This window comes from Xenopus laevis, chromosome 3L, assembly GCF_017654675.1.
Source record: "Xenopus laevis strain J_2021 chromosome 3L, Xenopus_laevis_v10.1, whole genome shotgun sequence".
Classification (NCBI taxonomy): Eukaryota; Metazoa; Chordata; class Amphibia; order Anura; family Pipidae; genus Xenopus; species Xenopus laevis.
Genome location: NC_054375.1, coordinates 109,774,515 through 109,794,676, shown reverse-complemented (window position 1 = coordinate 109,794,676; position 20,162 = coordinate 109,774,515). Strand labels below are relative to the sequence as shown.

At 36.4% G+C, this 20,162-nt stretch overlaps 1 protein-coding gene across 3 annotated transcripts in view; it reads right to left on the bottom strand.

Annotated features, from left to right (window-relative positions):
• galk2.L (galactokinase 2 L homeolog) overlaps positions 1–20,162 on the bottom strand; it is a 67,305-nt gene that overhangs the window by 19,739 nt on the left and 27,404 nt on the right. For 2 of the 3 annotated variants that reach the window (NM_001087218.1, XM_018250729.2), the window contains 2 exon segments: positions 1,228–1,380; positions 4,607–4,705. In NM_001087218.1, coding sequence (NP_001080687.1) covers positions 1,228–1,380; positions 4,607–4,705 — 252 coding nt within the window. 3 annotated transcript variants of the gene reach the window in all.

Below are 20,162 nucleotides of genomic sequence, written 5' to 3'. Positions count from 1 at the left end.
TATGACTGCTATGACGCTGACAGTGGACATTTTACAGGTATATTTGTTATCAATTCCTCTGCTGACGACAGCTTTTAGGGTGATTTTTTGTGCTTATGTATGAATGCTATTGAGACAAAGCTTTTTGTTGGAAACTTTGAATGTCACTTATTTATTCGATCTTTGAACGGCATTCCAGCTGGATTGTGCTTACATTATGCCTTACTGTTCTGAATATGCAGTCTTGTATGGAACTGTTTTTTCTTTCCTTTCTGTATTTTTTCTTGCTTTATTAAAACTCAATAAAAATAAAAATTTAAAATAAAAAAAAAATATATAAAAGATTTCTTAGTCTTACGCATTACTGATGCTATCTTTACTTATAGGGACAGACAGATTGTTAAAATGTCCTATATGCACTTAATTTTGTACTTTCTAGAAAATATATTTATAAGTATCTACTTTCTTTCCTTTTTAGGGCTTTCTGGAATATTCATAATAAAGTTTTATTAAAAGCAATAAATTGTGTGTGATTTTGCAGGCAAAGGATAAGAGATGTCTGCAGACACCAGACTAACAGCAAACATGTTGCTATAAAAAAACAGTACTTCAGCATCAAAGAATACATTTATACACATTTTACACATTTCAGGTGACTACAGTTTTTGGCAATTCTGTATCTTTGAAATGAGGGGACAAAACTAGCTTGCCATGCTCTGTGTTTTAGAAAATCTCTTCAAATTATTATTTGTACAAAAAATAGCTTCTCCAGCTCTGAGAAAATGACAAAATGTACAATTAAGATTCATTGTCTCAAGATGTAGATTATCAGTACTCTATAAACTGTTCAGGTTGGTTCTAATAGAAAATGTGTAAATACTTTTGGAGAATGTTAGGGCAAAAGCTGTGTTGCAATAGGAGGCAATGTTAAATATTTACAGTTATTTTGGATTGAAACAAGACAACTGTCCATCACTTTCAACCTTTCCCAATGAACTCCTGGAGCAGGTGATTAACAGCCAAGCAACCAATGAGATCATCTGGAATCACGGGGACAACTGTAAGGTGTTCGTTAACACTGCTTTGATTCCTAACGAAAATTGCCTGGCGAAATGGTGTGTGTGTGTCTGTAGAAACTTCTGCAAGAATACTAGTAGTATGAATAATAACTTACTAACATAATATTTGCACAGAAATTGTTCAATGTGCTGGAGCTACAAAACAATATATATATAACAATCACTGTACCTTAGTAGCTAGGCGACACTCCATTACCCTTATATTAAAATGTGATGTTGCTGCTTTATTCATTTCAACACAACTGTTAGCAATGACAAAAACTGCCCCAGCTGGAAGCTTTACATCAGTTGATCTCAGGGGGCTAAATTCAATTAGCTTAGCCTGTTTACATTTAAAAAAAGAAAAGAATGAAAAGAAGTACATTTTAAAATTATCAGTCATTGTAGTATTCAAAGAGTGAAGTTAGATATAACCACAGTCCGCTAGAGTGAAATTCCGCCACTCTCTATTAATTTCTATGGGATTTTTTAAAACAGTATTCATCAATGAGTGAAACTGAAAGTTCTCCCTTTGATAAATATGCCTTTAGAAATCCCATAGAAATGTATGGAGAGAGGTGGTATTTCACTATAGCGGACTATGGTTAACTCTAAATTCACTTTTTGATAAATATACCCCAATGTCTTTCATAGCAATATGACAGACCAGAATAACAGCACTCAGCTGGATAATACAGTCAAATAGTATCCCATTAAGAATCACATTAATGTTACTGGGCCAATTAAGAATTTCACCTTATTTGGGCGCCATATTTGAAGCTAAAATTTAACTTAAGGATGTTCATCTTTTAGATGTTTCTATTTTTACCCATAGTACTTCTTATCGCTTTGCCAAGTGACGGTTGCCATCAGCCACAATGCCCTATAATTAATGTAATGCCAATTTACACCTTCAGATATTAAGTAAGAGTGTCCTGGGGCAGAAATGTTTTAAAATAGATATAATAACAAGAAGGTAGAATTTATTAATCTGTTTTCATATAGCTGAATTTTTGGCAATACAAGTAAACTTGAGCAACTGAGGTGCCTGAAGGTTCTATTGTAATCTGTCGAGACATTGTGCCAGCAGAACAGTAAATTGCAAACTGCACTTAAAAGTAAACACCTTCTTTTATATACATACAGAATTAAGAGACAGAATGCCTTGCACTTGTTGACAGAGTTCACACAGATACATATTTATGACATTATGAGCAAATCATTCTCTTTAACCGTTTTAGCAAGATACAGAAATATGTATATATATATGTCCAAAGACATTCACGTGCACTTGAGCGTCGCTGGCGCAAATCCCGTTCAGAATCAGACTTTTGGAGCTGCAAATCTGCCCTACGCTCCTATAACACCAGCCTCTTCCAAGCCAAACAAACATACTTTACTTCACTCATTAACTCCTTTTCTAAAAAACCAGCACAGCTTTTCTCCACCTTTAACACTCCTTTCCCCTTCTCCACCCCCTCCATGCACATCTGTCTCTGCTCAAGATATTGCTGAGCACTTCAAAAACAAAATTGACACTATCAGAAGGGACATTACACTACTCAACCCCCCTAGACTTCCACCACCCTCCTTCCACACTCCCCAGTCTCTCCTGTGCTCCTTCACCCCTGTCACTGATGAGGCAGTCTCAAAGTCTAAACCACTTGAGCGCCTAGTCTACAACCGACTAACCTCATTCCTCTCTGACAATAACCTGCTGGACCCCCTACAATCTGGTTTTAAGCCACAACACTCCACGGAAACTGCCCTGACTCGACTAACTAATGACCTTTTAACCGCTAAAGCCAACAATCATTTCTCACTACTAACACTGCTTGATCTCTCAGCCGCATTTGACACTGTAGATCACCCTCTTCTCCTCCAGTCCCTCGGCCTTCGTGACACAGCCCTGTCCTGGTTCTCTTCTTACATCACCAATCGTTCCTTCAGTGTCTCCTACAATGGAGTATCATCTTCTCCCCTACCTCTTTCTGTTGGAGTTCCTCAAGGCTCTGTCCTGGCACCATTACTATTCTCCCTCTAAACTTCCTCCCTCGGCAAATTAATCAACTCGTATGGTTTCCACTACCATCTCTATGCTGACGATACTCAGATCTATCTCTCATCTCCTGATCTCAACCCAGAACTCCTAACTCGCGCTCGTGCCTGTCCGCTATCTCTACCTGGATGTCGCAACGCTTCCTTAAATTAAACCTCTATAAAACTGAAATGGTCCTCTTTCCTCCAACTAACACCAGTAACATCCCGGAAGTATCCATCATAGTTAACAATTCCACTATCACCCCCTCTCCCCAGGCCCGGTGCCTTGGGGTTATCCTAGATTCTGCCCTGTCATTCACTCCTCATATCCAGTCACTTATTAAATCATGTCACTTCCACCTAAGGAACATATCCAAAATACGATCATTTATCACCCAAGATGCTGCCAAAATTCTTATTCACTCTCTCATCATATCGCGTCTAGACTACTGTAACTCTCTTTTAATTGGCATTCCCCTCCAGAGACTGTAACCTCTCCAGTCCATAATGAACACTGCTGCGAGGCTCATATACCTCAGCAACTGCTCCTCCTCTGCCTCGCCATTCTGTCAATCCCTGCACTGGCTTCCATTACCTTTCAGAATCAAATTCAAATTAATGACACTGACTTTCAAAGCACTTCATAACTCTGCCCCATCCAACATCTCTGAACTCATCTCTATATACTACTACGCTCCTCTACTGACCTACTACTCAACTCTTCTCTCATTACCTCCTCACATGCTCGCATTCAAGACTTTGCAAGGGCTGCACCCCTCCTCTGGAACTCTCTCCCACGGTCTGTCCGACTTTCTCCCAACCTTTCTGCTTTCAAGAAATCTCTGAAAACACACTTCTTTCGAGAACCCTACCCTCACTCTGCTTAACTACCAAACGCAACACCACATACAATACCACATTTCTCACCCACTTAATTCGATCTTGCCCACTCCCACACCTTGTGTATTACTCCCTTACCTTTAGACTGTATGCCTATGCATAGGGCCTTCCTCACCTTTTTGTACCTGTATTGATTGTGATGTATGTAACTCCATATGTTCTATGTATATAATTCATGTGATTTAGTTGTATAATCATATTTACTTTACAGTGCTACGCAATATGTTGGCGCTATATAAATACATGTTAATAATAAAGTACCCACACACTATCGTAGTCCAGTGGTGGGTGCTTGGTCAAGGGTTTGGCATACAAAGTTCAGATTGGACCAGCACTCCACTTGTATTTTTAAAAATGATTTTATTAAATCTTCACCTGTATTTTCCAAAGTTTTGGCCCTCCTTGGGAAGATTTAATAAAATCATTTTTAAAAATACAAGTGGAGTGCTGGTCCAATCTGAACTATGTATATATATAACAAAACTACTGGATAGGTGCACTCAGAGAACACCTTCCCTTACCTCCGTGGATAGGGCTGTAATATTTTATGCCTGCTGCCTATTTAAACTAATAATATGTACAAACTAATGACAAAAGACAGGCATGTATCTGCTCTCTAAGTTACTTACAGTTCCTTCTTCTGCGAGGAATGAAATGGATTGGTCCATGCCACCACCTTCAGTGCCAATATATTGCTCGCATTTTGCACATGTTTCAGCAAGTTCAACCTACAAAGATATGTATAAAAACATTTCTACAGTGTCTTAATTAATCATTTGTAAATACTAGAGACCATCCCAATCCATTCAAGTGAAGAAACAGTACACTTTCCTGAAAAGGCTCAACAAGTGCTGGAAAAACAAAGCCCTGTTTACTAACAAGGAATGCTCTTCTTTCACATTAACTGGTGCACCATCGACCATTGGCTAACATTATTAGATATGTTGTGTAACCAATTAGCTTTTAAAAAGAAGTGACACAAGCATGTGGACATTGACAACTTTGTCTGCTCATAGCCCAGGGAATAATATAGCAAAGACTACAGAGATAAAACAGTAGCTATGCAAGCTTTCTACTGACATATATTTTAAAACGCTATAGTGCAAACTGCACTTAAGAAAGCAAAACCCTTCACAAACATAGAGCATTTACCCAGTATTTATGTATATTTTGTCTACATTTTGTGCTTTCTGCCTGCATTTCAAGTAAATTTATATATAACCAAGCACAGATCATTCTTGCAAAAATACTCACATTGGATATTTAACTGATAAAGGTAAACTGTGACTAAATAGAAGGTTTTTTTTTTAAAAAAAAGTTTATATAAACATGCACTAGTGATAGGACAGTATCAAAATCCTAACAAATGCAGAAGTGCCATCCCCCAGGACCTGATAATCTGGTTGGCACTGTTAGAATTGCTGCATTTTCAGAGCTACAAGGCACAAAAATATAGACCCATTTCCTCACAGAGAATCAAAAGAAAGTTCACTTCTAGTTATCCCATATGAGAGCATGCAGCAGCCCAAATCCTTACACAGGTCTGTGCCATCTTCAGGTTATCGTTTTCTGGTAATGACACTTTTTAATTATTTATAACATTCGATAGATCCTGGCCAAGTTCTATCAGTTTATGAAAGACAGCTCCATCTCATCTATCCATCAGAGTTAATCCTGCCAAAGGATGTAATGTAAGCTTAGGGCAGTTGAGTGGGAAGCAGCACATAGAATACACAGGAACATGTTCCCATAAAGACATGAACATAGTGTGCCTGTATTTTGCACTCCCTTCAGGATCAGAGTGCAGCCTGTACAGAATATTGCTGCAGGGTATAAGTGTTGAGTGGTTCAGTTCCACATCCCAGATAAGTTCTGAGATAATGAAAACTAGAACAAAAAGCAAAGTCACAGAAAGTCCAAGGAACCTGAACGATCCTCAGTAAATTTTTGATAAATCTACTCCATGTCCCTAAAGATATGGCCAATGATCGAAAATAATCATTGGCCATATCTTTAGGGACATGGAGTAGATTTATCAAAAATTTACTGAGGATCGTTCAGGTTCCTTGGACTGCTGAGCTAGATGCAAAAAAAACAAATATATAAACCCTCCTAATCAGACAGTAAGGTGAACAAAAATGCCACAATATCCAAATAAATATATGGTGCTAGGAGGACACGATGCTCCATATTGTATTTGATGGGAACCCAGTAAAATACATTTTCAAGGGAAAGTAGCAGGGGTCTCTGGTCTCCCTATAGAGAAGAGTCTATCTATAGAGAAACTTCTAGCGCAGAAGCCCTACTCCACTGTCTCCACCACAACGTGATACCAGGCCCTACTGTATCCATTCTCACTTAATGCAACAATTTTTGAGCAAAGGGCTCTCCCTACCCCTTCATTTTCATTTTTTTGTAGTTTGTTTCTGCAGTGGAGAGTATTTCTCTATAATACACAAGAGCCATGAATATCCTGTAAATTATATCCTTATATAATTTAAGGATATAATTTATTTTGAATTATCTTGGGGATCTTTCATGTGACCCCTGCAGCGACCACCTCACCCAATATTTTCAAAATAATTTAGGAGTACACCACCAAATATATTCTTTAGTACCTACAAAGCAAGACAAATGGACTACTTCTATGTTTTATGGCACACGTGACACATAATTCAACAAATGACAAAAACTGTCTTGAAAGTTTCACTGGTTTTCAAAAACAACAACCAACTTTAAAGCAGGATGTTGTACTACATGTTCACTGGTAAACTAATATGAATGAAAGTGAATATGGAATCATGGATGCCCAAATACAGTAGAACTGATCTGCTTATTTCACCAGTGGCCCTAAGGTGCAGTTCTGGGAAGCTGTGGCCCCCAACCTCTCAATTCCATATAACTGATACGTAAGAAGAGACACTGAACAGATGACCACAATACAATGGCATGGAAAGATGGTCTGTTGAAAGAGCCCCACCAGGTGGCAATAAATGCACAGACTGTGGCTAGGGAAATCTGTGTGTGTTTGTCCACCTTTAACTGATTATGATAAAGCCTAAGCAAAGCAGAGAGAGGCTGCATTTTGTAACACTGAAAAGCAGCTAAACAAAGTACATTTAAATAAATAACTGACAGTCCATAATCAAAGTGCTTACAGAAAAGCACCATGGTACAAATAAAAAGAAAATGTGTTTGTGATATATTCCCCTTTAAGGAGAAATGTCAGAGAACCTTACCTACAACATCCATAATACCTCTCTTTAACGTGTTTGTGAAATGTACAAACAGACTGTATAACTGGAATTTCAAATAATTTCTTGGGAACTTGCTTTCATGTAGTTAGGGGTGTGTATGCTCATGCTAAGTGGGTAATCAGTCATGAGAAACTACAGAGATATCTCACATGTACAACTCACGGGCAAAGACAGATATATTTAAAGAGAAAAAACAGTACAGGTATGGAAACCAGAAACCTGTTATCCACACAGCTCTGACATATGGCAGTGCCATTTGCATTAGGCAAAGGCCAATTTATCAAATATTGATCTGAGAATCAACTTAACCAAACATTCAGAAGAATCACTCGTAGGTCCTGGCACTAAAAAGAGCTGGGAGGAGAAAGTTTAAATGGATCACTTAGAACAGTCACCTGAAGATTGTGAACAAAAGTTCTCTCCCACCCTCCACTGTTTTATTCGTTTTTTCACTGTTTTGAATTTTGTTTATGTTTTCATTGTCACAGCTTTATTTGGTGGAGTTATGCAAAGGCCATGATAACGGAGATGGTGGGCTATGCAGTCAAGGATCTGTAGCTTACGGCTTAGGTCCACATCTGGCTGTTGGAGACCCCTGGGATCGGTTGGTAATTCGCGCCTGCAGTCATAATTGGCTGCAGCAGGCGTAATGTTGTTCTTTATGTATGTATTAATAAAGCTGTGGCCAATTCAATTTGCATTTAAAATATGTGTTATTATTAAAGGGGGGCCTCAGCTGTCCATACTATTTGTTTTACACTGTTACATTTGGTCCCTTAGCTGCCATGAGTTAGAAATTATTCAATTCCCATTTCTCAAGAATGACCCATTCATTTGCAAGTACATTCAAAAAGGTACAAACCATGAATTTTATTAACAGCGGAATGTGTTTTGTGTAAACATGATTTGCATCTAAATACAGTGTAATGCTACAATGCATTCAAAGACTGCCTTCCTTCCCTAACTTCAAATAACATTAATATACAATGTACAAACATTAAGCAAGTCTCCGCCTGTTTTCAGAAATTCCTCTTTTATTGGTTTTCAACCTAAAATTAACATGCATTAAAGGAGAAGGAAAGTCTTCTTGCATTTGGGGGTGCCAAATGTTAGGCACCCCCAAGTGATTGTATTTACTTTTGGTGAGCGTCTGAACTGTTAATATTTAATTGTTGAAATATAAATGATTTAGATAGACACTGAAGAAAATAGTAATTTAAGTTGGCAGCACCTGCATCCATTTGATAAATTCTGTATTAAAATTAAACTAGTTCTGCCTTTTTCTTTTTTTCTTTTTGTATTATCTTTTTGCCTCGATGAAGACCAATTAGTGGTCGAAACACGTAGGGCATGTTGTAATATGATTTTATGATTTATTTTTTTCAATAAGCAATTCTCCTTACTTATTTCTTATAACTTTCTTGGGAGACTTTTATGGGTGGCCACCTTGGATTAGCATCTCACCTTTTGTAATTTGGGTGTGCGCCTTCTAACTACATTCTACCCTAAAATTTGGGCACTAAGAGGCCCCATATCAGGGTATAAATATCATTTAAATTAGAAGGTAATGAACTGCCAACTTAGGAACACAGTAATGTACTTCAGGATCGATCCAGCAGTTTCTTATTAAATTAAAAAATTGTCATTAATCTTTATTTAAAACCAAAATCTATATCAATATCTCATTTAAAGGTACAGTATATGGAGTATTTTTAAAGCATATCTGCGGCTTTCTCAAACTAAAACATGGTAACTCCAAGGTCTCTGGTTTTAAGCCCCAAACTTATCGTATGCAAAATATTTTGCCGATAGTTTTCTAATGCAAAGCAAGTAGCTTTATAGTTAACATAAACACTATGTATTGGTATGTGTTTCCATTCGTGCTTCTACAGAGGCTTACTAAACTATACAGATATATTTTACGGTTCATTGAAAGAAATATGAAGGGAAACCACACACCACTTTTAAAAAAATATTTTTAACAGTACTACCCTGAGTCTCAAGAGCATGGATATAAAAGTTAGTATACATTCATTAACCACACGCACTAGGAAAGAGAAAGAAAAGTCTCATCATAATGGTGAAGAGAAAAAATTTAAATATCTACGAAAAAAGCTTATGCTTAAAACAAGTTAAAAAAAGAAATTTCAATTTAGCAAGTCAGTGGAGTGGATGAGTGCACATTTCATTATTCTGAAATGTTATACAGTGTGCAGGAAAATTAACATGGTCACATGAGACTTGACATAAAAGACTAGCATTAAGTTACAGGAGCTCCCATTGTTGCCTACATTTGTGCTATGTTACATCATTAAATATTAGTAAATATATAGATCTACAAATACACAGACAAAAGCACACTGCTCTATATGAATTTTCGGATTTTCAGCTATTCACAGCACTGACAAATCCACTATAAGCAATCAGTTAAGCTAATAAGGTACCAAGTGAAAAATCTTACAATGGGCACCTATGGGACAGTCTTGTACGTTTCAGCATATTTTTTGTGCAAATTTTAATTTTAGTTGATTTTTTCCCCTGCTGACCAAAAGTTAAACGCAAAAGTCAAATGTTTTTTTCTTATGTCGATAAAGATGCCCTAAAAGGAAAAATTAAACACCCTTTTCGACATGAGCTCATTCAGTTGAGCTTATGTAATAGTACAAAAATACTATCTGGACTTCCAAAACGAAATATTTTTTCTTTACACAGAGATATCTGATTCCGCAGACTTAAAGAAAACATGATACTCATGATGAATCAGGTCTATGCACCATCCACTATGGAAAGCAGAGGGACTTCAAGTCCCAAAATCCATCACTTTACAATAGAACAAGGTGAGCGAGGGGTTGCATTATACTGTAATCCTAAAGGGGGGGCTACAAAAAATGTAGCATACGAAAAAAAATTGTCACCTTTAGTTATCTAGTGGTCTAACAAGGGTTCAAAATCAACGAGGCACTCAGAAGTCTGGCCGAATCATAAACCGAACTTGGGATTCAGTTCATCCCTAAAAATTGCTCTTATTTACCAATGCCAATTTTAATACAAGCCAGTAGGGCTTATTTACTGAAGGAGCAAAAGCCCCCTCCAAAAAAGCTGATACCCTTACTGTTTTTAACCATAATGCCCCATTTCACCTAGATTTGTAATATAACTGCTCTTGCCACAATGAGATGCCAAATTTTGGCAGTGCATATATGAGGGCAATTCTGCATCCATCCATTTTGTACTGAACCCTGAGGCTAATGATTTAAATGAACCCTAATACCTTGAAGCACTGTACTATACTATGTCTTGTCACTGTACTATAGAGTACTCCCTTTCAAGTGCTTACTATACAGATTACCTACTCCAGCATTTCTGAAACCTCATCAAATTTACATTTCTCTGCAACCTTCTAGTCATACTTTCACTCAAAACAGTTATGGCTACACTGAGGTAAATCCCACCAATTGGGCTTGTGGGTGACTAAATTTCTTTCTTAAATGCCTAAAATCATTTAAGTAATCCAAACTCAAAGTTGGTGACTTAAGAAACTTAGAGGGTCAGCTTTCTTCCAATTTGTATAGTAAAATGCAGGTAGCAAACCATTTCCCATCATGTCTAGTTGAACTGGGATTTGTGGAAATCCCAACAACATCCCAAACTGGATGAAACCACTTCAATATATGTTTACTTAAATTCTTTCAGCAAAAGATGCTGTTGAAATGCATTATCAATTATATATTGGTGGGACCACAAAAATGGTGTAAAATGATTGAAAACTTTAACTCAGTGATACTGTGAAACTTCAGTTTTTCATACACTATCATATTAGATGAACAAACCTTCTATCGCCAGTATCTTGGTCATCAAGCTACAGTAGACGAGGAAGTCACTAAAATAGCAGTTTTTTTCTAAACCCCAACTGTCTTTAATAATCCACCAATTGAAATGTCTTTAAGATAAACTTTTGAAACAAGTGTTGGCATCTGCCAGATCAGTACTAGATCTCAAATGCTTATCAAACTTAACTATTCCCACTTGTGAACACAAAGTTAGACTATATTTAAACACACATCTTATTTATCAGTCATCCTTGATAGTGTCATGGAACACCTAACCATTTGGGAATTCTGGTTTTTAACTGTCCTCCCTTTTTTTCGTTTTCCATATTTTTTTGAATGTGTTAAAAATACAGAAACTTAAAAAAGAGTTTTAGCAACTTTTTTTAGTTGTGTTAATTAAAAACTGCTAGTTTACAATCCCAAGTATGACTAAACATGAAGTAAAAGAGAGCATAAATAAGAAACTCAGCAGCTGTTAGAGCATAACAATTGAGAATACAAAAGAGTTTTAAAGTGCAATTCATGTATTTTATGCCTCCTTTCTTATGCCATCCACTCTAAAATCAGCACATTGATTTGTCATGTCATGTTAACTTGGAACAATACAAGAACATACACTCTTAAAAAGCCTAACTTATTATTTAATTTATATTAAAAACTAAATAAAATGTGTGTGCATTTATTTGTTTGTTTGTACATTCAGTTAATATATATATTTTTGTTGATAAAAAAAAACTGCATAAAAAAAGTTGGTATACTATTATCCCACAAAAATAATACTTTTGTTTCACTTAGGGCTGAGTGAAGCAGCAACAGGTAATGTAAGCTTGCTTTTTTCTACTGTACAAAGAATTAAACCATACTTGTCTTTTTGATTTAAAGTGCAGTGAACTATAACAAAAAAGTTTTTAAAAAGGATCATGTAAGCATCTAGTTTTTGAGATCAACCAAGTTCTTCAATTTTAGCCAAACAAAATACAATTTTTTGTTCAAAATTCATGCAAATTAAGATTCAGATTCTGTAGATAATTTGGTATTTGATCAAATCAAACAATTACTGATTTGGTGCATCCCTGGTTTCAATATCATTTTAAGGGATCATTAGATGCTATGATCATCCCTTCACCCTAAAAAATACAAACATTTTAGTTGTGTATGTCTTTCTGCCTCAAGTCATAAATAGACCTCATCTAAGGCACTATTAAACACAATCGACAGGGTGGAGTGATGACTACAGTATAACAGGTAATGATGGCTAAACTGATAGCAAACACTGTAATATAAAAAAGACACAGTTTAACATGTACAGAATTAAAATGAATAATATGTCAATTCAATAAAATAGCTTTTCATGTTTTATATTACTGTGCTTTAAAATACCCTCTTCCTGCTATCTGATACAAATAGATGTGGGGGGAAAGAAACAATGAAATAGTGATATCAGTACTGATATTAAATATAAAGAACTTAAAACAAGTCCATAAAATCACCCATTCTGATACAGTGCTGCTCTCTACAGATGCTGGGAAGGCCTTCGATTTTGTCAACAGAAATTCTTTATCACGGTGTGTAAAAAGTGGAGTGAAACATTACCGGTGATGTTGCTCATAACAACCAATGAGATTTTAGCTTTTGTTTTCCGTTGGAATCTAATTGTGGTAATGCTTCACTCCACTTTTTCTATCACACCTCAGAATTAATCCACACTTATCATAACCCAACCTATCGTATTTTTTCCCATACTTATACCCAAACTTATTTAGGAATTGAACCCATATTAATTGGGAACTGACCATCATTTGAAAGCTGGAAACAGTCAGAAGAATAAGGGAAATAATTCAAAAAATATAAAAAAGAAAAAATGAAGGCCAATTATAAAGTTGCTTAGAATTAGCCATTCTATAACATACCAAAAATTAACTTAACAGTGAACCACTCCTTTAAACTTACACTCTTAAGAATAATATATATATATATATATAGAGAGAGAGAGAGAGAGAGAGAGAGAGAGAGAGAGAGAGAGAGAGAGAGAGAGAGAGAGAGAGAGAGAGAGAGAGAGAGAGAGAGAGAGAGATGTTAAATTATAGCCAGTTTCTTTTGCTATCTACCCTATCTCTCATATTATTTACTGCAAGTTGACTTATATAGCCATGTTTCAGTCCATCCATGCAAAAGAGCCTATAGGTGACAGAAACATCAAGGCCAAGGTCTCGAAAAAGCCCTTTCTACTTGGTTTCAATCATATATATGTTATCTGAGAAACAAGCATTAAAAAGACCGGCAAAAAGATTGGGGTTTATGTGTGATGATACGCTGTTTGCTGGTTCCACCTCCATTGTATATGATTTGTCTTGTTTATATTTTTGTCTATGTGTCTGTGTTGTTGGAAATTCCAAAAATAAAAACTTTAAAAAAAAAAAAAAAAAAAAAAGACCGGCAAAAACTCAAAATGCATGACAGGAATTCCTAAAACAGGTGTATCCCTTATTCAGCCTCAACATATTGGGATTGCAGTAAATGGAAATCTAAGATAGAGCCCAATTTAACCCCTTGCTGCCACAAATGGGGGAAAGTAATAGCTATAATATAAGAAGAATGAGGTTTATGGGTAGGGGTATTTACTAGACCCATACCAAGTTGCATGGTGAAGGGGTGAGGAAGAGAAGGTTGTAGAAGAAAAAGGGACAACTGGATGTTCAGAGAAAGAAAAAATCTGCACTGCAAGGGAACCATTAGCACATACTGTAAAATGGCCATGCACAATATGGAAAGGGGATAACAAATTTTTTAGATGACACCCAAATGTGACTTTACTGGCACAAAATTTTAATGTTATATTTTACATATTATTTTATTGATGTAAACTATTACACTTATAAATCTTTCCAAAAGACTGTTTAAAAGAGATTTATGTCCATATGTCACATAGGTCACTTAGCTGGACTTTGTGCACTAAAACATGCAACATGCTTATAAGTAGAGAATGGACTAACCCAGGACAGGATTATTCAAATGTGAAGTAGTGTTCTTACCATATATTGAACCTTTTTGCAAAGGTTATGCAACGCTATGGTGACTACGTTTTTTAAAAGCACAGGACTATATCTTTTCACCACTTAACAAGTCAATTTAGTTTTTGTGTGTTTATATATTGTCTACAGCTACCCAAGTAGAGGCTAATGGTGCATTTGTACACTTCAGTTATTTCAAAATATTCAATGAACGTCAGGGGAATTCTTTACTTGCGAAATATAAATGGATCATGGCATGGGATGAAGAATCAGAATCTTATATGTGGTGCATTTCCCTGTGGAAATAATTGCCATAATTACTGCAAACAAAAACACTATTTCTGTTTCATTACACATGAAATATTGGGAAAAGGTCAAATTTCTCAATATTCATGAAACGTATCCAAAAAAATTCTTCCAGGTGTAGCTATAGCAGAGTAATAACACAAACTAGACAAATAAATGTTACATTCTTTATCTCCTTGCACTTTTTTTACATTTGCTTTTTGTCACTGTGCACCATATTATAAATAAGAATAACTGAAATGATTAAAACATTTCAAATATGGTTACTAAAATTGTATACTATGGTGCCATTGGGGCTTATTCTCACTTATTTCCACCTATAATGCCATACACAATGCTACCCGAAACATGTCGTGTGGATGCACAATAAATAATTAATTAGCAGTTATCCTGCTCTCAGCCTGTGATTTTCATATAACAAATTTGGACAATGCACTTATACTTGTGCAGTGAACTATGGTGAAAGGGAGCCATGTACTAAACATTTACATTGACATGGTGGTAGATACATTGCTCTACCTGTGTCACTTGAATCCGTGAAATAACATGGCTCCAACAAACAAATCTGTATGTCCAATAATTAGAAGCTAAAAGGCTTTTGTGGTTTTAGTGAAGAGGGCATCATTTTCTGTGCATGTTTTACACCATCTGTGGTAATGGGTCCCTTTACATGACATAGAACAAAGAAAAGCTTTGCATCTCCACAAAACCTTTGTTTTCTCATGTGCGGCACACATTCAGGGGCATGATTATTAACTTTTGGAGACAAACATCACGATGATGTTGCCCATAGCAAACCAATCAGCCATTAGATTTGAACCTATAAGTTAGAAAACAAAAGCAAGAATCTGATTGGTTGCTATGGGCAACCACACCGGTGTCTCCAAAGTTAATAAATATGCCCTTGAATGTGGAAACAAAGATTTTGTGAGCCAATATATAATATAGTATAGTAGGCACAGAATAAATTCGAACATCAAAACTGTATAAGACAGTTGTTGCAAAGCACATGGCACAACCTTTCAATGTAGAGGAAATGAGACTTGGAGGTTTTTACATTCTCCAACCATTTACGCACAGAAGTCAACATCTTTCATCATAAATGATTGCAGAGTAAAATCTTTACCTCCACAGAAAGTGAACAAAACCCAATATATTAGTTAAAGCTCTAGAATGGAGATGTTCAGCTTGCATCCTTCCAGATGTTGTTAAACAATTTGTAGCTAAAAGCTCTCACGGATTGCTAGAGCTGGAGGGTAAAACACTAGACACTGCTGTTCTATATCATTATAAAAAAAATAACTGTCAAGGCCATTTTAAGGGCTTCAAATGATTTGTTGCATTTTAGCAGCTGTAATCCTAAAACAAAGCCAGTTATCATCTGAAAAGAACCATAATAAGCAGGCATGACACAAAGTGATGCCAATAAAGGTAATGCACCCAAAGGTTTGCTGCCTAGCACCTTTCATACAAAAAAGGAGTTCATCATCTAAACTAGAAATGAAAATCACATTAAAATGCTTTTCAGACCAGGTTTAGGACAAAATATGGAAACTCATGGAGAGGCACAGAAAATAAAAATGATGGCCTAGTTTTTACAGGAGGAAAAATTGCAATATAAATGTAAAGGAATATTGCTGCAGGCAAAATATAAACATCCAGATCCATAGGAAAGCACTAATGCTGATTCTAAGAAAAGCAAGTAAGATATGGCATTTTTAATTTTATAGGTTTAGCCTTTAACCCTCTTCATCAGGAAACCTGGTAGTCATTAAAACTGTTATACTCAGCAGGGTTTATGCTCCAAGTTCCATGTACTTCTGTCAGAAAAAGATGAATATAGCGCCTAAAACTTCTTGGAGAAATTTCTTGCTGCCCATGGGAAGACATACATAAGTTTCCTTGCGATGCACCCAATGGCCATTCTTGTGCTGATGTTTCCTTCAGAGACAGTTTGGAATTGTAGGCAGACATGTAGGGGTATATTTATTAACTTTGGAGACAAACATCATCTGTGATGTTCGTGTTGAAAAAGAGAGCAGGCACTTCCAAAGACCAATCTTCCAGACAAACTTGTCAAATAAAGAGTAGTTTATTTCAGTGCACAAGGATACAGCCTTACACATTTCATCATTCACACACTTAATCATAGGCTCACCGGTGATGTTGCCCATAGCAAAAAAACTGATCTTTGCTTTTGTTTTCTAACTTCTAGGTGACTGTTCAAATGTAATTGCTGATTGCTAGTGATGGGCAACATCACCGGTGATGTTTGTCTCCAATGTTAATGAATGAGCAATATTGTAACCAGTTTTTCTTGCAAACAGTTGCAGAAATGTGTGGGGCTGTGCTCTTTCACTGTCGTCCATTTTCAGTGGAGTGATAGCTTGCCTGGCAATTTTCTATTTTTTTCTGTTTAAAGAGATACTGACATCAGAAAATAACTTTTTTTATTATCTATCATAACATAGCCTTTGAATGCTATTTATCATTTTACCATAAAAGTATTTGCCTGATGCTTTTACATTACCTTTCTTACTACCCTGTTCCTCTATGAGGAGGCTGCCATATTTGTGCAGCAGTAGTCCGTTAGCATTAGAAACTAACTGACAAGTTAAGAACAGACAGTCAGGTTGGCAAAACAGTCAGGTTAGCAAAACAGTCAGGTTTAGGAACCTCAAGTGACAATTACTTACAAAAGCAGAACTATCAGCGCAAAACGATCAACATGGCCTATAGGTAACTTTTCATGTAGATTAATATTTTGAAAAGAAACTTTTTAGTGTCAGTATCACTTTAAGAACAAAGAACCATCATTTGTTGCATAAACTATAAAAATGGCAGCAGCCTTGTTGAGAAATATACGAGATATATACTTAAAGGAGACGGAAAGTCGTTTCACACTTGGGGTTGCCAAATGTATTTACTTACCAGAAACCCTGGGCCGGTGCTCCTATCAGCAGAAAACTGCACCGGCCCGGGTTATTCTAGCGAGCACCATGACACGCTCCTCTTCCGGCTTCTTCTTTCTTCAAATTTCCCGGGGCAGACGCATGCGCAGTAGAATGAAAAAGCCGACTGTTTAGTTAAAGTTCGGCTTTTCACTCTAATGCTCAGCCGCGAGAAGAAAGAAGAAGCCGGAAGAGGATTGCTCCGTGGTGCTCGCTAGAATAACCCCGGGCCAGTGCAGTTTTCTGCAGATAGGAGCACCGGCCCAGTTTCAGGTAAGTAAATACATTCACTTGGGGATGCCTAACATTTGGCACCCCAAGTGTGAAACGACTTTCATTCTCCATTAATCTATTTAAAATTCTGTGGTTTTGGCTACAAGTATTCAGCAGGTGCTCATAAACCAGGTTTTTAATTTACACAGCTGTTAAAAAAATGCTTCTGAACATAAAAAAACTGCCATTAGCCCATGTCCCATAGCTTTGTACAGCCTCAGGGAAGGGCTGGCAAGAGTGGCAGAGGAACATTTCCCACCAAGCTTCTCTGCCTTGTTTCGAACAGGCCAACTGCATCACTAGTGTGAGAGTCACAGATCAAAAATTTGTCATTTGCATAAGAAATTTAAGCAGTATTATATTGAATGGTTTGGAAAAATAATGCTGATATATGGACATAAGCTGACCCAGCCAGAGCTACTATTTGAGGGCTTATTCAGTCGACTGCCGGTCCTCTTCTGGCAAGCCTATATGGACAACAATGTATACACATGACAGTCTAAGTTAAACTTTCTGTAACCAACGATAAAGGGCACTGCATAAGGTTCTACTTTGTAGCTGCTTTGTAACTGAACTTTGGCAAGAAAGAGTGAGGTGATCTAATGAGCTTATTGAAATGTAGGTGGTATGGATGATTTCTCCTATGTTAGCAGCAGAATCACTCTGTCAAGAACAAGTCACCTCAGATATATATATCTATATATATATATATATATATCTATATCTATATCTAGATAGATAGATAGATAGATAGATAGATAGATAGATAGATAGATAGATAGATAGATAGATAGATATATATATATTTTTTTTTTATTTTTTTTTACTGAATGCTGAAAAATGCACAATGCTGAGTAAACTAATTAATTAACATTTCTGTTTTATATGCCAGTGTATTGATCATATGAAACCCTTTATTTGTCTCTCTTTCTGCAGAAATAGAACTCTCAGAACAACTTCTTATGAGTCATCTATGGATGCCTCCAGGTCCAATTCCAATCACAACTGCTATGCAGAGAATGAACCTGACAAAGAGTGATTAATTAAAACCAGGAGCACAGAGTTTGGAATACCATACATTGCTGATCCCCCCCCCCAGCAATAGAGGGGTTACCAGAGTAAATTGTTAACAGGGGAGATAAAAAAATAGCAATTATCTTTTTATCATTTATGTTTATAGAAAATATGTGTTTCATGTCTTCCTTTGATGCTTTTTTGACTGCCTGTATTCAAACAATGTTCCTGAAAGGGAATATTCTTTTGTAGCAAAGGGAACCCAAACAATTATAGGATTATCTAGAGACACAACATTTTAAAATAAATCTCCTTTGTGGTAAAGACAGGTCAAACCTCTCGAAAGATGAACATAATTCTCCAAGAACTATGGCTAAGATCCTTGAGCACTGAAAAACTATACTCATGCACACAAAGTACACTAAAGGTAGACTAGAGTTTGCCTCCCCATGGAAAAAAACAGGGTTATACCTACAACAAAGAATCATTAAAGAAGTTAACATAACCTGACAAAATCATTGTGGAAAATTTGAATCACTCTGAAAAGTCAGTGCTTATACAAGTATAGGATCTTTAATCCAGAAACTTATTATAGAGAAAGCTCAGAATTAGAAAAATTACATCTTCCATAGAGCCCATTATAAACAAATAATTACATTTTGAAAATGTATCTAGACAAAAAAATCGAAGCCCTCCAGTTGATGTAAAAGTACAAGACCCACTTGTGACAAATGCTGATGGCTTCTGGAAGGGTCTTGATTAGTTCTTCACTGATCTAGACAAAAGTAAGTGTGCATAACAACAGACAGCTTGTGTAACATGCTCTTTGGTTAGCAGTATAATAATCAGGCGAAAACAATGGCAGCCCTAATTGAGACAGAGTTTGCCATTTAAACATATTCACCAAAGTCTGATATTGCATAGGCTAATCCTTAGCTAATTTTTCTTCTGTTTTCCTGGGGCTATATACCACCAGCAGGGGGACCACCCATGTTAGAAAAGGGTCACCAAGAAAGGGAAATGTTAAATATAATTAGCCTTTTTCTCCTTCTCTGTAAAAATGACTGCCATTATAGCAATGAGCAATGTCAGAGTAAATTTATATAACAACAGATGAAAATGGTATGGACAGCCTAAACTAACTTCATATTCTTCTTTCAGAAAAATGAACTCTACGTGTGAAATACAATGGCTACCAGCTGTTGTGAGTCACATATCCCAGAACTCTTTTTTTCCGAATTTGGCTGGAAGTTGCATATCACATAGTACTGGAAAAAGGTGGATACTACATATATTATTGTGAACTTAATGGCCTGGAAAGGACAAAGAGCAAACCTATACTGCTTACAGTAATAACTTATTTCACTTTACAAATCACCTGACTTAGCACTACACTGTATTCCACTACAATCATCTTAGTAGAAGGCTTATAATAGACGTCACACAAATCAGTCATGGAAAAATGTATGGTCGCTGTCAATACATCAAGAGGCTGAACCAGGGCCACTATTTGGGCTCAGTATTAATAGCAGGGCCTGCCCCC